General features: G+C 40.6%; 3 protein-coding genes across 3 annotated transcripts in view; 2 read left to right on the forward strand and 1 right to left on the reverse strand.

The window, feature by feature from the left end:
- LOC106085838 (neuroguidin) overlaps positions 1-1,927 on the reverse strand; it is a 290,224-nt gene extending 288,297 nt beyond the window's left edge. Inside the window, exon 1 of the mRNA XM_013250273.2 lies at positions 1,081-1,927. Coding sequence (XP_013105727.1) covers positions 1,081-1,089 — 9 coding nt within the window. The 5' untranslated portion in view covers positions 1,090-1,927. The remainder of the gene's footprint in view (positions 1-1,080) is intronic.
- A 2,911-nt stretch (positions 1,928-4,838) lies between these two features.
- On the forward strand, positions 4,839-9,138 carry LOC106085829 (speckle-type POZ protein). The gene is made up of 2 exons (XM_013250262.2): positions 4,839-4,959; positions 7,897-9,138. Exon 2 carries the CDS (start codon positions 7,904-7,906, stop codon positions 8,960-8,962), a length of 1,059 nt encoding a protein of 352 aa, XP_013105716.1. The 5' UTR covers positions 4,839-4,959; positions 7,897-7,903; the 3' UTR covers positions 8,963-9,138.
- Positions 9,139-14,448: 5,310 nt separating this feature from the next.
- On the forward strand, positions 14,449-15,510 carry LOC106085831 (protein roadkill-like). Its single transcript, XM_013250265.2, has one exon. It carries the CDS (start codon positions 14,449-14,451, stop codon positions 15,508-15,510), a length of 1,062 nt encoding a protein of 353 aa, XP_013105719.1.
- Positions 15,511-18,190: the final 2,680 nt, after the last annotated feature.

The following is an 18,190-nucleotide window of genomic DNA, read 5'->3' on the forward strand; positions in this document are numbered from 1 at the left end:
TTGCAGCTACTCCATATAAAGCTTTCAGCGATCCGCAATCTGTAGAAGCGCCCCGTAGCTCGCAGCTAAGCTTCTCTTAATAGCAATGAACCTCAATGTTCCGGTCTGTGAGGTGCTCACAGCTATCCCTTGCCGGAGCTGGAATCGGTGAACAAGATAAGCTTTTTTTGCAAAAAAAAAAAAGGCCCGGTGGGTAACGCATTGCAAATGATCCCCAATTGAGGGCTGTGAACGCTTCAGGGTCATGTGGCCCTAATTTAATTATGTTTGTCTAGAATACAAGTTTTACTCATAGGGTCTGCCAAAACAGTCCACTGTCTGAATACTGATAGGCTTAATATTACAAGTAACGATTTTTGCAGAAACATCTGCTGTGTGGCTGTTCTGCAATGGCAAGAGGAAGTTTTACTGTCGGTTGAATATTATGAACTAGATGGAATCTTCCTTCTGTGTTATCGCAATTGACTAAACGGTCTAAGTGTGTCTGATTATAGACTGCCACTAAAACCTAGATAGGGCGCCCCGGCAGCCGAGTTTGTAGCGTGGTTGGATTACAAGTGCAGAGGCAATCCCATGGCAGACGGTTGTACGTACCGGATTGACCCGATGGAGTTCTTCATCGGCAAGGGCTGCCGCCTCAGTGTATAACACACTGCTACAACAACATCAACAACCAGTGCAGGGGTCGTGGGTTCGATTCCCGCCAGAAGCCTTGGTCTGTCGCTACTTTGGTATCATAAAGGACTTAAAATTGTCTAAGTGAGTCTGTAAAGGACTGCCACTCTTACCTAACCTAAAACCTAGATTAACCGATTTCCCAATTTGACTGCTTTAGCCCCCAATAGGCGCAATTTTTCCCGATTTAGCTGAAATTTCGCAAAAAGTTTTTTATTATGATTTCCAATATTTCTATTGTCCAAAAAGGTCTGTAACCTCATAAAGCTCCCATAAAAACCATTATCTGTTTATAAAAATAAAAAAAATTTAAAAATTCATTTAAACATTTTTGGTGAATGGTGTATAGTCATAGACCGGTCGAACTAAGCACCTTTTTACTGGATTTTTTTACTTTCAACTCACCTGAACCATTTTGAAGTTTCACAGATGATTTCTCGGTTATTCCAAAAAACGATATATGGAGCTTTAATCAAGTCTCTGGGCTGAAATCCGGTATGTCCTCTAAAATATGCCACTAGCACTTCTAAATTGGACTCAAAGAAGTCTTATAGTACAATACTTAAAAATATGTTTACTGATTTGATATTTTATAGATTTTATTGTTTTTTTTTACAAATTGGGCTATTTACTATTTTTTCAACACTTATGAATTTTTTAAATCGATATTTACTGATTTTTTGATAGGTATGTTTTTTATTTACAATTGTTGTTATTTTATTAGTTTTGTTTTTATCCGTCTATTCACTCACACACACGCGCGCACACAAATACACAAGGGAGAGAGTTTTGCAGTCAACAACGAAATGCAATTTACCAAAATTGTTTAGATGATACGATGGGAAATGCAAAGCAATTAAAATAGATATGATGCGACCAACACCGGTATTTGTTTTTTTTTTTTCTTAATATTTTTATACTTTTGCCATAAGATTTTTTATATTTAAACTCGATTTTAGTTCAATTTTTCCCGTTTTCTTATTGGTAAATTACAAAAACAAAAAAATTAACACGTGCTAACTTAAGTATTGTTATGGTTTCTTCTTCTTTCGCACTCACTTGCTTCTTTACTACTTGTTTCTTAACTATTACCATTAAGGTGTTTGCTATATTCTATATTAACTTTTGTTTTTAGTTCTATTTACACTTTATATATTTGCAAAACAGTATTTATATTAATGCGTTTTTTAAAGGAAAATTCGGAATATTTTATGGGAAATTCTTTGCGTTGACCGTGCGCTCGCGACGAAAGACAAAAACAACATGTTATGTTCTCATGTGCAAAAGCCAAAAACAAGATGTTCTCAACAGGGATGATGTATTTGGTACGTATTTATACCACACATAACTTGGTACCAACCATGGTAGACTTATACGAGATAGGGTTAATAGCTGACAGGCAAATGCAGTAATAGCAAGTTTACACTAGTTGCCAGAAATTAACTTGTTGTAGCATGATACAATTAAGAGGTAGTGTCATTAATACAACAACAAAAATCTACCCATAACGAAACAACCTTGAGTGGCAAATGCCGTAAATTGAAATGTCAAAGCGGTTTTGGAAATTAAATTTGTTTTACCGTTTATCTTCTTCAAATGCGTTTTATATTTGTATTTTCATCATTACAACACTGTTTTGTTGCTTATGTGTCGAACATCAGATCAAAAGACCATATTTTTAAAGTTTTAGGAAAATAAAGTCACAGCTTTTATCAAGCCTTTGACATTTAGATTTACTACAAAATCAAAACAAAAATAAAAAAATTGTACTCAGCTGTTCGCATGACCTCACCTTATAAGTGCATCATGATGTTGTAGTTACATTTGCATGGTAATCCTCGTTAAGATCCTGTAGATAAGGAAGCTCTTTCCTCTCCAAAGGATTCTAAGAATGGATGGGAGCCTGGTGCCATGATTGTACAATCGTCCGCCGTCTAGAGGGGGTGGTATAGGGATCACCGTCTGGTGGGGGTGGAATAGAGATATAGAAATATCAGGGTTTCAACTTCGTCAGGCCCGTTCCGATAACCACAATCGCAAGAATTTTGTGAATTTAACTTTAATTAATTTTCCGGTATTAGAAATAAGTTTTTAAATTGTCTATACTTGATTTTGCGAAATGAGAATAAATGCACCAATTGCATTATAAATAGGAAATATTTTTAAAAATTGTTTTATATAGTGTATTGCTGCATATCTATAGAATTAAATTACTTGGTGTCAGAGTTTATGAAATGAGCGCAGAAGATCGAGGCGTTTGGAACCATGGCATAATTACCAGGTAGTGTAGCCTAAACAGCTGAGTACAATTTTTTCTCGCGAAATGCACTATCCGTCAACGAGTTTTGGTTGTGTGTGTGTATTATAGTTAAGAACCATAACACACGCAAGCAACAAAAAATGGCGCGAACTGGTTACATACACAAAATCTGAGTTACACTAATCACTGATTTTGACAGATAGTGCACTCAATATTTTTTTGTTGGGCAACTGCCAATACCTGTAAATGAATATAAAGAGTAATTTTTTTGAGGTTAGGATTTTCATGCATTAGTATTTGACAGATCACGTGGGATTTCAGACATGGTGTCAAAGAGAAAGATGCTCAGTATGCTTTGACATTTTATCATGAATAGACTTACTAACGAGCAACGCTTGCAAATCATTGAATTTTATTACCAAAATCAGTGTTCGGTTCGAAATGTGTTCAAATTTTGACAAATTTTGTTCAGCGATGAGGCTCATTTCTGGTTGAATGGCTACGTAAATAAGCAAAATTGCCGCATTTGGAGTGAAGAGCAACCAGAAGCCGTTCAAGAACTGCTCATGCATCCCGAAAAATGCACTGTTTGGTGTGGTTTGTACGCTGGTGGAATCATTGGACCGTATTTTTTCAAAGATGCTGTTGGACGCAACGTTACGGTGAATGAACACATTTCGAACCGAACACTGATTTTGGTAATAAAATTCAATGATTTGCAAGCGTTGCTCGTTAGTAAGTCTATTCATGATGAAATGTCAAAGCATACTGAGCATCTTTCTCTTTGACACCATGTCTGAAATCCCACGTGATCTGTCAAATACTAATGCATGAAAATCCTAACCTCAAAAAAATCACCCTTTATCTTGCTTCGAACGCAAGGCGGATTTAAAAAGGTGGTCTCACGCGAACAGCCGGCTAGGTTTGATGGTATTAAGATGACAGATTTTTGTTTGCATTCTCTTTGTTGTCATCTTCTTTCTCGCATATTCTCTGATTATGTACGCACACGCACACAAATTTTTTTGTGTGTGTTGGCAAAACGTCAATCAGCTTGATGGCATGATGGGGGATGGCACCAGATGATTTGTGGTTGTTGTACAAATGGGACCACCTTTATTTGTTTCGCCATGGAATAAAACGTACAAAAATGATGCTGGAAATGGTTTCAAGTGTTGTCACTTTAACTTTTTTTTGCCATTTTTCTCACTATAAGCAGAGTACCGAAATTTTTTTTTAAATGAAGTTGAAAGCATTCCGCTCAAAAATCTGAACGGAATACTCAGCTTTTGCAGGGAATTGGCAAAATATACCAACAGCGACAGTGGTGAATTTGGAGTGTTGTGAAATGAATCATAATTCTATGTAAAAAATGCATATAAATGGACTAATAACTTTACTTTAATTAGCTATGGCAGAACATTTCTTCCACTACCCGAACGTAGAGCAGCGTTCCGAGCATGACGAAACAATACAGCAATCCGCCATCAAACTGATCGACGTTATGCCATCACACACAAAGAAAGAATATCCGAGAAAGAAAATAATAACAAATAGGATGCAAACAAAAATCTGATATCTTAGTACCGTCGAACCTGGCAGGCGGGCTGTTAACAGCTGTTCGCGTGAGACCATCTTTGTAAATCCGCCTTATATGGCAATAAGAAATCTCAAAGAATCACCATAAATCTAATCTCGTTGTTTCTTTTTTCTTTGAACATATACTTTCAATGGTTTAATACGAGGCGGCCATTGGTTGTATACTGACTTTAATGATACTGAATGAAATTATGCTGAAATAAAACAGGGCCATTAAAAAGGTGCCGTTTCCAATAAGAGGGTAGCTATACTTAGTACTGTTCTGTACATTTTCCAAATTATGAAATTCCATCTCTGGCAATTGTCATGTTATTTTTTGTTGTGTATTGTGTTGTCATTAACGTAAATTCTATTCTACATATAATAGCAGAATAAAAATAGAAAAAACCATTGCTTTCGAAAAAACGTGCGGACAAATTTGAAGTGTATGTATATTTTAATAACTTTTATGTTTCTTTGAAAGTATCTTAAGGAGACGTCATAAAATTGTATCTATACGTGCCAAATATCTATCTGATAATAGTCGGTCGGTGTGTTTGTTGCTGCAAAAAATCAAAACAAATTCATTCATACGCACATATTGTCATAGTCTTCTGTTTAGTTGGGAGGGGGTGTAATCGCTCAGTGACAGTGCTAAGCACAGTATTGCCACAGATAAAAATAGTTGATTGACAGAGTTGCCATTGAGTAGTTTACCATTTATTGAAACTGTGATTTTTCAACAATGATGTAGTTAAATTGCCGATGAAAAATTGTAAACCAGTGGTGGACAAATACATACACATAATTGCACATATTTGTGTACGTACACCAGAACAAAAGGCCATGAGCTTGGGAATACAACGCACAACGGAGTATTCTGTTCAGCTTTTCAAGCGGAATGCTGTCAAACTCCATATAAAAAAAACTTCGGCGAAACGTTGGCTGAAAATAGGCTGCTTTTAGTGAAAAAATAGTATAAAGTGCAGCACTTGCAACTATTGCCGGCATAATTTTTGTTTGTTTATATATATAGAGAAAACAATAAGTGGAGATAAATAAACGTGTTTTGATATGGAAACAAAAACATTTGATCGCTGTCAAATTTCGCTTCGAAATAATTAAAAATTTCTGCGACTTTTCCGAAAGCAGAGTAGAATACCAATCCTTAGTTTGTAAGGAGAAAAATGTTATCCCCGTTTATTTAAGCGGCTGATCTTATCGCCGTTTATAAAAAGATATGGTGTCCTCTTTCAATTTTAATGTCAAAATAAAGGGGAAGAACGCAACATATTTATTCATTGATTAAACGTTCTGAAGTGGCAAAATTGCTTAGCATTTTTATAAAATCACATTTATGAACTCCAAGAAACATTTATTTAATTAAAATTAAAATGTCTTATTTAGTTTGTTTTGTTGATATTGGTATGGATGTTGTGTCAGTGCTGCCAAGGTTAAAATACAAAGCATTTTGCGGGAAGAGCGTTTTATTTATTTTATTTTGACAGATAGTGTACTCAATATTTTGTTGTTGGGCAACCGCCACTACCTGTAAATGTTTGTATCTGAATATAACATAATATTTTTGTGAATTTTTTTTTTCATAAGTATTGAGAGAATGTCCTATTGAATGAACTCAGCATGTTATTTTGCTTCACAATCTATTATCCAAAAAAGTAATCATGAAAAAATTCCGTTAAAAGCGAACTCATACCACACTTAAGCTAGCGAATCCGAATGGCTGGTAAATAAAACACGGCAAATGTTAGGGTAGGTATTCTGCTTTCGAAATAGTCGCTGAAATGTTTGTTTCTCGAGTCAAATTTGTTTTTATTTTCATACCTCTCTGAGTTGCCACATATTTGCGTGTGGAAGTGGAGATCCTCGTCAAGCTACAAATGTGAGGTTTGTTTCGGTTTATAGGACTAATCGCCGTCGTAACGTGATTGCCATTCGTTATTTAAAGGCGCCAATAACTCGCCTTGCCATATCGGGTATCGGTCACACCCGGCCTCTCGCAGAGACTCTCCACACGATGCCGTTGAACTTTGAGCTCCAATCTATGTGGCGTTCAAAGTTATTATGAGAAACTCAGCTGAGATCTTCCAGGACGCAGGATGCGGATAATGGAAGGTTTCATACGGAGTTGCTGCAACTGCAGGCGCGACACTTGGAGAAATATTGAGTGTTATGATGCTCGACATGACATCGCAAGTTATTAGCGCCTTTAAGTAACCAATTACCATCCCGCGACAGTTGGTCCTATGGGCCGCAAATTCCCAGCAAAGGAAATTTAGTCCTCTTCAGAACTTCTGAATGACAATAGAGCTAAGTGCCTGGAAGGATCTCAGACAGGGAAAAAGGTGTTCATCCATTATGCAGTGTCTTGCAATTGCGGGGATGTGACACAACAGTTGATGGACTGTCTCCAACACCTCTTTGTCATGACACACCCTGCAGAAGACTCCTTTTGTCTATGTCCATCGCGACGTCAAGGACCTGACATTGGATGACCATCCAGGATGCCTATCTGCAGTCCTAAATCATGCCTTCTCAGGCCCAGGATAAGCGATGTCCTGCTACGCGAAATACTTGACCACAGGTCATTTGCAGCCCTGCGACCCACAGTTCTAAGGCCACACCTAATTTGCTCACCCATAGTAGAAAGTGTACATTTAACAAAAAAGTAACACAGGTGAGGGCTCACTGAATTCGTAGTAGATCTGTGCTTATCGGGGATTCATTTCTGACCAGCTCTTTGTCCGCCTCGTTGCATGTCTCCCACCCATGGCCCAGGACTCAGCAGAGCCTGATTGCCTCCCTGGAATGGTTTAAAAAAGCTCCTTTCATCTTCTAATGAGTCTTGACCCATATGGTCTGAGGCTAGAGCCTTCAGCGCCGTATACCTGTTTCCGTATATCGTGACAGTCCAATCAGGGCTGTGTTACCGCATCAAAATCACCTTCAGTGCCTTCAGGACGCCAAATTTCTCCGCCTGAAATACGATACACGCGCCCAGAAACCTGCAAGACTCCCTGATTCTAAGGATTTCAGTGAAGACTCCTGCCACGGCGCCCATACAGTTCGGACCCATTCTTCATTTAAAGGCGCTACACCCGGCCGGGGAAATCTCCGATCATTGAGATTTTTTTTTGCAAATGGAATCTCGGGGATTTTGTTTGCAAATGGAAGCGGAAAGCCAGAGTTCGCAACACACACCAACCAATATCTCTGCGATCTGGGGCTTTCCTTTTCCATTTGCAAAGAAAATCCCTGATCACTGAGCTCGTCTCGAAAGAGAAACAAACAAAAATTGTGAAATTGAGTGATCTTCGCCCTAATAGACAGAAAACGTGAAAATGATAAAATTTTTTTAATTTCAGTTTCCTGATGGCATCTGCTCCGCCCTTGGACGATACAATATATGCAACAACCACACCGCTAGAAGTTAAGGCAACCGGTGCCGAAGCATGGCATTGTACTCGGGTCAAACTGACCAAATTTCGTTACATGTGGAAAATCGAAAATTTTAGTTTTTTGAAATCCCAACGTACATCACCCGAATTCATTATCAAAGATATACCCATTGCCAAATGGAAGTTACATATACTGGAGGAAGATTCCTATTTGTTTATTAAACTTTTGAAAAATCCATGCGGTGATCATCTACGTATACGCCATCAATTTGAGGCGTCCATCATAAATGCTGATGGCAAAGTTGGCTGCCGTTATGCCAGTGATGTTATGCTATCAGATGTTATAAGCATAAGGCTCATAAGTATGGATGATTTGCTAGACACCTCAAGGGGACTTTTACCGCTCGATGCTTTGACCATTGTATGTGATATTACTGCCATACTCGATACCATCGATATAGTGCCACGCAAAATTGGCGATGTCTCAATTATTGACTCTAATCGGCAACAGCGTGAAGACTTATCTCAGCTGCTGGAAACGGGAAAGTTTAGTGATGTCACTTTTGTGGTAGCCAACAAGGAGTTTAAGGCCCACAAAGCTATTTTGACTGTACGAAGTGAAGTCTTTGCCGCCATGTTTGATCATGAGGGCATGGATGAGAACAAGAAGAATCGTGTTGAAATTAGCGACTTTGAGCCCACTGTCATACAGGAAATGCTGACTTTCATCTATTCCAATCGCTCTCCCAATGTAGATGAGATGGCAGCGGACCTTTTGCCGGTGGCTGACAAATATGCCTTGCACAAGTTGAAAATAATGTGTGAATTTGTATTGCATCGCGATCTAAGAGTGGATACAGCCATAGAAACTTTGATACTAGCCGATCGTCATGGTGCCGCACAGCTAAGAGAACAGGCACTTAGTGTCATCAAGGAAAATATTTCAGCGATTATTAAGACGGATGCCTGGCAGAATATCTGTCAATATCCCCATTTGGTTACAGAAATTGTAAGCTTCATTGCTTGCACATAAATCGTATGCACTGTTTGTTTAAGGTTTCAGTTTATTTATTGTCAATTTTATGATAGCGTGATATTTGTACACCTCCTTGCATATCCTTCAAGCCTTTACTTGTGAAAAATTAAACGATAGATTGGATTTTGTTAACAAAAAATGATGATAAATTCTTTCAATGATTGGCTAAGGTATGATTACTTCTATAGAAAATTTTGTAAAAAAAAATGTAAACTAGGTTCCCATAGGGTCCTGCATATTCTGATAATTGGGCTCAGCCCCCCTATACATAATTCGCATCTCATGTGAAAATCTCGAAACTGTGCAGTCATGTTGTGCCTTTTGTACGGCCCCCTTAACTTTTGCAGAGTTTTATGAAAACCTCCATATGCCGCCGTTGTTGGCTAATGTCCTTTTGCTTCGTGCTCGACTTCAAACGCCCATATTTTTCAAACGAAATCTTTGTAAGACATGTCCCATTTGTACGGCCCCCTTAACCTTTGCAGAGTTTTATGACAACCTCCATATGCCGCCGTTGTTGGCTCATGAGACATGTCCACAGTCACGGGCATTGTCATTTGAACATCAGAACGGTCTTAACCAAAAAGACTGACAATGAGTTCTTGTTCTCAGCTATCGTCGTTACTTTGTCCACACATACTGCTCATCCGTGTCCAAATACACTATCTTGCCGGACATGGCGATTTGTAATCGATTATCATTCGACCCATCCTGCCTTCTCAATATTGCTTTGGACATAGGCTACAACAACACAAACTTCAACGACTATAATTGTGTACGAGTTCCCTGCTTTTGACCAAACTTACGGCCCAAGTATGTCTACATAAATCTTCTGAAAAGGTTTCGCACATTCTGATAATTGGACTCAACTCGTTTATATATTTCATATTTTTTAACAAAATTTGGGACCTATACGATAAAATTGAGCCGAAACTAGAGCTACATCCAACTTACAACTACAAACATAGCCCATGAACATTCCACAAAGGAACAGTGGCAAACATCTCACATACCAATGAGTGTAGTCCTATTCAAGTTTTAAGCTCAACGATAAGGGACCTCCTTTCTATAGCCAAGTCTGAGCGGCGTGCCGCAGTGCGACACCTTCTGGGAGAGAAGTTTTTACATGGCATAGTTCCTCACAAATGTTGCCAGTATTGGGACGGGAAAACCACCGCTAAAAATTTTTTCTGATGGTCTCGCCAGGATTCGAACCCAGGCGCTCAGCGTCATAGGCAGACATACATCCACCTTCGCAGAGTTTAATCAAAAATCTCCATGCGCTTTCACATTCATGATGGGCGTCAAACGGATGGAATAAGGGCCGCGGGATCTGACTCTCCGAATTCGGTCGGAGTCCGGTTCGGAGTTGAGGAAACATGCTCCGGTTTTAAAACCTCAAATCCAAAATTATCCTAAGCGGATTGTTCTTTTGTAAATCAGACCTTCCATTATCAAATCTGCCAATGAGCTCTTGGTCTCAGCCATCATCTTCATCTCATTCGTGCCCAAATCCACATAAATTCCTGAAACAGCCCCTCTAAGTACACCTTTCTTGCTCTGTAGGAGTTGAGGCGGCTGCATCTGCCGGAACATAATTGAGCCAGAACAACGCTGGTTTACCGGGAGAAGTCAATTTCTTCAGGGGGCGGTCGTTCTTCGTTCAGCTGAGAACAAGAACTCATTCACCCGATAGCTATTTATTTACCGCATCAGCTACAGTGTCTGCATGAATGTTGTCTAGACCAGGTAATAGCAGCAAGCCACTTTAAAATGAGTGCACACGTTAGACATGAAGTGAATGACACTCAAATATTTTACCAGCAATCGTTGTTGACGCTTACGACTCCCAACCACCAAAATATGAAATTCCATTTTATGATTCGTTGAGTAACTAAGTGTTTTTGTTAATGAGCATAAAATGTTTGCTGGTCGTCACGCTTACGAGGCTCACAGGGATCGCAACTGAATAGGTGAGACACGCACACACAGCTATCGTTCAAACCGAGCGTTGACTTTATTGTGTGTGGAAGCAGTGTTGCCACTACTGAAAATAATTTCCGACCAAAATGTTAAAAAAAATTTACCAAATCTCTAAGTAGCCGACCAACAATTTCAAATACCTTAAAAATTTTCTCTAAAGCTAAAATTTGATATTTTTTCTAAAACGGCAACATTTTGATAACAATTTCCCAAAATCTGAGTATTCTGTTCAGCTTTTCAAGCGGAATGCTGTCAAACTCCATATAAAAAATATCGGCGAAACGTCGGCGAAATAGAAAATATCGATTTGGGCCATCCAACCAAATACTAAAATGTACAAATCCACCCGAGCAAATTTGGTAGAAAAACCCCAAAATGGCAACATTAAATGTGTGTGACTTGGCATCAACGCTACGGTGAAGGGCTGAACATTGCTGATCTATGTGTCTTTGCCGTTTGTTTGTCTGTTGTGGCATTCCTCTGTTAGCTTTGGCTTTACATGGCACTCATCTGAGTAGTGCTCATTCGCAAACAACATACGATATCCGATTGAAAAGCACATCCACTGAACGATTGCGTAAAACGTTCGATCAACTCTTGCTCTATTGTCATATGAAGAGCATTCCTAGCTAACATTGTTAAGATGTGACATGCATAACAGGCACTTGCTTTGGCATTTGAGTGGCAAATTAAGGGTCTCATGCAGTTCTCTGGTCTAGACCCGCTTGATCTAGAGGTTCTCTCTTGAGAACTAAGGAGACAGCCCGTCGCAGTTCGAAGAGCGGCATTCTGACAGATCTAAATATTTTTGCACTGCGTGTCACGGAGCTGACGAGACCACACACAGACCGGCCAATTGCTTTATACGTTGTCAACATGGTTTCTTTGTCAGCACCTCAAGTGCTACCGGCAAGTTACTCAAGGACCTTGTTTATGCTTTTGACTTTATCGCAAATTGCTACGCCATGTGAGGAGAATGTGTAAGAGCTGTCAAATATGATGCCAAATATTTTGGCACACTTGATGGTCGGAATCATTTCTCCATCGACCATTACTTTCAGCTTAGTAATCACCTCACGCGTATTCGAAGTGTACAATGTGGCTGAAGATTTGGTGGCAGATATCTTCAGATCTCTTGCAGTGAAATATGAGGCAAGTTCGCAGATGCCTCCAATGGGTTGGGGGCCTGATGCCATGATCGTACAATCGTCCGCATATGATACGATCTTTATGCCGTCTAGGGGGGGTGGAATGAAGAATATGTTGAGGTTAGACAGTGCCGAAAATATCACCCTGCCTTGGGGAACTCTGTTTCACTCTACAGTGCTTCGACTTCTTATCCCTAAATTCCACAAATTACTGGCGACCACACAGATAATTCGCGACCCAGCGTTTCAGGCCTGGCTGGAGGGACGTGTTGGCAATATCCTAGGATAGGTAGAGGCTAAACAGTGTCGCAGATATCACCCCGCCTTGGGAACTCCCTTTCATTGCTTTTACTTCTTATTCCAAAATTTCACAAATGGCTGGCGACCACACAGATAATTCGCGACCCAGCGTTTTAGACCTTGTTTGGCATGGCTTACCATGTCCAATGTCTTCAATAGGTCCAATGCCACGAGGACCTTCCTATCATATGGCCTGCGCTGATTGAACCCACGGCAAATGTGTGCGATGACGGCATGCAAAGCAGTTGTTGTGCTATGCAGTCTTTGAAATCCATGCTGATGCTCGGGAAATGGAAATTTTTCTACAAGACTCGAGAGAAGTAATGCCTCAAGCGTCCTGGCTACTGTTGAAAGAAGGAAGATTGGTCTGTACGACTCCCCCAAAACTTGGGTCCTTTTCAGGCTTCAGTAGCGGGATCACTCTGCCCATTTTCCAGACATCGGGAACTATAAGAGTGTTCAGAGACAGGTTGAGGCCGGTAGTAAGGTACTCAAATTCAGGTAGATCTAGATTCTTCAACTTCAGCGTAGAGATTCCGTCGGGGCCCAATGCCTTGGATGATTTGGCGCCACGGATTAAATTCGTAAATTGTGGCGACTGTCCATCGGCTCGGAGACCACGGATGCGGCTAAGGGCTTCCCCCTTGCCCTGTCACTCTCGGGATGCACAATTAATTGCTGGTAGAACAAACTGCTTCATCTCTTCAGATCAGTCACTTTGGCCGACGTAACTGTGACTGATCTGAAGAGATGAACCAGGTTGTTCTACCAGCAATTTATTGTGTGCATCCCGAGAGTGACAGGACAAGGAGGAGAGCCATTCGCCGTATCCGTGTTCTCCGAGCCGATGGACAGCCATCACAATTTACCGTGGGTGAAGTCACGAATGTCATCCGTGGCGCCAAATCATCCAATGCGTTGGGCCCCGACGGAATTTCTACGCTGATACTGAAGAATCTGGATTTACCTGGAGTTGAGTACCATCCTACCGTCCTCAAACTGTCTTTGAACACTCTTATAGTTCCCGATGTCTGGGAAAATGGGCAGAGTGAACTCGCTACTGAAGCCTGGAAAGAACCCGAGTTTGGGGTAGTCGTGCAGACGGTTCTCCCTTCTCTCACCAGTAGCCAAGACGCTTGAGGCATTACTACTTCCGATCCTCGTAGGGAAATTTCGATTTGCCGAGCATCAGCATGGATTTTGAAGATTGTTATTCGAGGTGCGAGAGTGATTTAACAGTATACCACAGCATGCCTAAACCGGTGCCAAAGTTACATTGCTCCAAGTGTTCCAGCCACAAATTCCGCTTATGTTAGCTGACTATCTTGTTTTTTCCAGATTGGGTTAGTGGGGTCCGTACTACGAATCCCATCACGCTCGTCTTTGAGTACCACTGTCTGCGCCGGGAAATTGGGCCGTGGTAAACGTGAAATTGGGTAAGAATTTTTTTATGGGACCATGATGGCAGCCCAGTATAGGTACATCCTTTACCTAAAGAGTTAACAGTGGAACTGTTGTCTAGCGACCATTCCACTTCTTCTTCTTCTGCAATCTTAATCCACATATGTATACAGCCTTGTATCTTCGCCTTCGTACAACGAGGCCGAAGCAAACTTATGTCTTAGAGCTTCTCTACGACTATACCGTTCTCGGGCCTTGTCAGTTCCATTCAGCTCATTCATTTCAACTTAACCCAGGGTTCCATTGTGTGAGTTTTGTCACTCTTAAAAACACACGATACTTGTGTGCAAGAACACTTTTCCCTTGCTAACTTAATCCATTTCCGCTAATTGCAGTTGAAAGTGGAATTTTCGTCGTATTGTCTACTGTTGCAAAGGTCATTTCAAGGAATTCTTTATTAGTAGTGGATTTCCCACAGCTAACATTTTACCTGTTAACAGCCATGTGGGTTAACACTGCAACTATGAAAATTTTCAAAAATGCTAAATAAACTCATGGAGGTATTAAATGATTTCCAGTTTATTAAAATCATTGGTAAAGGGAACACGGATATTCGGTCTTTGACCTTGGTAGAAAGTATATCTCCGCTCTATGACAGCTGCCAGTAGCAAAAAGATTTGTGCTTTGCATAGATCGTTGGGCGCCAAAAAGAAATCGAATGCCGATCCTTGGTATTGTGACCGTGTACATCTTACAAAGTTTTCTTATAAATGGAAAATAGAAAAATTCAGTAAATTTCGAGACAAAATAACATCGCCAATATTTGCCGCAACCGAGGAGAGCAACATCAAATGGCAGCTTATATTATCGGACAATGATGGAAATATTGTTATGCTCTTGAAAATGACTTGCAGTGATCAGACGCGGGTAAAGTTCAATTTCAAATGCTACATACTGAAAACGAATGGAGAACTAGACAATTGCCTAGGTAAATGGAATGGCACCGGCACATCGAATGGGGCTTTTATGTTTCCTCGCAATGTGGCAATTGCTGAGTTACAGAATCCCTCCAGAGGCCTCTTACACAATGATGCTTTAATCTTAATCTGTGATATGACAGTGATAATCGATATACTCGACAGTTCACCTTGTGATACTACGGGGCTAAATAATATTGACTTGAAATTGCAGGAAGGTATATCGCAACTCCTGACTTCGGGAAAATTTAGCGATGTTGCTTTAAAGGTCTCAGGGAAACTGTTTAAGGCCCACAAGTCTATTTTGAGTTTGCGCAGTGATGTCTTCGCCGCCATGTTCGATCATGATTCAATGATGGAGAATACCACCAATCAAATTGTCATAAAGGACTTTAATCATCAGGTTATTGGGGAAATGCTTACCTTCATATACACCAACAAGGCGCCCCATATTGAAGAAATGGCTATCGATCTATTGGCTTGCGCCGATAAATATGCTCTGACCTATCTCAAAATTATGTGTGAATTCGTATTGTATCGTGAAATAACAAATCAGAATGCCCTAGCCACACTAGTCCTGGCTGATCGTTATTCAGCTGCCACATTAAGAGCGAGATCCATACATTTTGTCAAGGCTCATCTGGAGGACATAATGAAGTCGGAGGAATGGCCCACCATGGTCAGAAATTATGGACCAATCATTGAGGAGATTGAGGCCTACAATGGATGCATATAAATATGTTTTGATTTTTCTTTACTTTATATAAGTATGTGATAGCACTAATAAAATTTTGTATATGATATTTTTTTTTACCAATTTGAACTTGTTTAAACCAGTTTTTAATAAAAAAATAAATAGCGAAGATTCTAAATATGGAGTGAATTGGAATAAGTTTTAGTAAATTGGGTAAGGTTCCCAATCTACCGAACCCGCAGGAAATGTTATAGTTTGTAAATCCATCCCACCAAATTTGTTAGAAAAAAAAACAAAAAACGGCAACACTGGACTGTTCCGCTTTAAGACTGGTACTATGTTTTTTTTGAGGGGCAAAATTTCCCTAAATCGTTCTTGCGGTGGTTTGACAATGTTACCACATTTGACTTTTTTTGGGTTTCTTCAGCCAAAATGTTGCCATTTAAATATAAATATTACTTACACACAAATGTGAGTGTGTGGGCCGTACTCAAATTCATATATGTTCTTGCAATTTCAACCAAAACCCACCCCTTCGAAATTAATAAATAATAAAACACAAAACTATTTAAAAAGAAACGCATTCAGCTTTTATTTGTAGTATTTTCGTGTGTATTAGTTAAAGCCTAGTACTGACTTCGAGTTTCCGTTCGAGCAAGGGTCAAAACGCCCTATAAAAAATTTTTGTGAAATGGCTACGAGATTTTTACAAATAAGCAGTATTACGTTTTTTTACGAAATAATTTCAACATGTTGCTAGCAACATTGTCAAATTTCGTAGATTTTAAATGTACATGTCTATTAAATGCAGCGAACTATGTATGTCAATCAGCTGTTTACAAAAATTTTTAGTTTAAATTTATTAAAAAATTTTGTCTTTTTATTTTGTGTGTAGAGTTATTAGGGATAGTGAAAGATACTACACCCGCCCAGAAGTCTATATGACTCTCTAATCCCTGGAAATTCAATAAAAACCTCTGCTCCAGTGCCCTCATTCAGCTTGGACGAATCCGTGTAAATAGAGGAACCGGAGAAGTTCGAGACGCCTCAATCACAAAGCTACCTTTCCGAGAAGACAAACTCCAAGTCGCCATCTAATAAAGATCCCTTCGGCACATAGGCGTTGCTAATGCCACGTAGTCGTCCCACTCTATCGGCCTGCCGCAGAACAAGCGAATGCCCGAAATCCGAAGAGGGCGTGTCCCTGACTCTCTCAATCAGAAGACTACGCAACCCCCTCCTCCATCTAGACATGTCCTCCTCTTCGCCACCTAAATATATCAGAACCACTACAATACCCTGTACCTTCTCCATCATACCGCATAGACTTATCCTATATAGGGCCTGGTGATACACCAAGCAACCATACGTGAGTATCGGTCTAACCACAGCAGTGCTTTGTGGGGGGACTAAGGCCAGTAGACTGTGCCTGGCCTTAGTCCCCAACTCCGACATGAGTAGAGTGCATTCAAACACCGTTTAACTCCAGCGAGAGCGGTAGTTCACTCCTTCCAGGACCAGTTCCCAGAATTCGCCATTCGTCCTGCTTCTAGTTACCAACATCAGCTCTGCCTTTTTGGGGTTTGTGTTGTTGACGGATGTCCTTTTCCCTAAAACGGAACTCGGGGAGTTCCTCACCCTCCCCAAGAGTGTGGATTACACATTGCCTGAGCCGCTTTTTGATAAAAACTACAATATCCCTGGTAATAGAAGTTACATAGACTTCTATACAAATGGTTCCAAACAAGACGACCAGTTGGGCTTTGTGTGCACTCTCAAGAACTTGGACCGGTCATATCGATAAGGTTACCCGGCCAGGAAACTGAATTGGAAGTGTTACATTCAGGAGCATACTATGGGGCACTATGTAGACGGGCCGTAGGCTCGAACTGGGGCCTGAATCCGAGGATAGTCCACTGGCTCTACAGGAGCGTGATTAGACCAATACTTACTTACGCCTCAGTAGTTTGGTGGACTGCTATGGAGAAAAAGTGCAACATAAGGAACATACACCAGGTTCAGAAAAAATTTTGTCTTCGCATAGGTGGAGCGATGAGGACCACGCCCACTAGGGCACTGCAAACTATATTAGATATCCGACCCATTGACATACAGATTAAGTGTGAGGTAGCCACTTCGGCTTTGATATTTAAGGCGATGGGAGAATGGCTTGAGGATGAGAGCTGCTCGTACCATAGCGGTATAATCGAGGCGACGATAGGAAACCTGGTAGGAAGGGAAGAGGTTTCCGACCTGAGATGAACCTTGAAGTCGAGTGCGAGGCTGCCATCAGCACAGTCTTGGATTGACGGAACCCTAGTATTGCCATCCGGAAGATCATATAACACGGATGGATCAAACCTAGAGGACAGAGAGGGACTGGGGCTTTACATTGAGAACCCAGGGACTGAGAACTGTTTTAGATTGCCTGACCATAACACGGTCCTGCAGGCCGAGATTCGGGCGATCACGGAATGTGTGAAGTGGTGTGGTACTAAGGCGAGGACGTCGAGAGCGAACATCTTTACCGATAGTAAAATTGCCATAAGGGCAATAACAACCAGGACGTTAAGGTCACGTACAGTCTTGCAGTGTAAGAAGGAGATTAACGCCTTCTCTGAGGATGGCAAAATCCGCATCGTTTGGGTGCCGGGCCATAACGGAGTAAGGGGAAATGAAAGGGCAGACGATTTTGCGGTGAAGGCCAGAGGACTGCCGTCAA

The sequence above is a fragment of the Stomoxys calcitrans genome, chromosome 3, assembly GCF_963082655.1.
Source record: "Stomoxys calcitrans chromosome 3, idStoCalc2.1, whole genome shotgun sequence".
NCBI classification, from domain to species: domain Eukaryota; kingdom Metazoa; phylum Arthropoda; class Insecta; order Diptera; family Muscidae; genus Stomoxys; species Stomoxys calcitrans.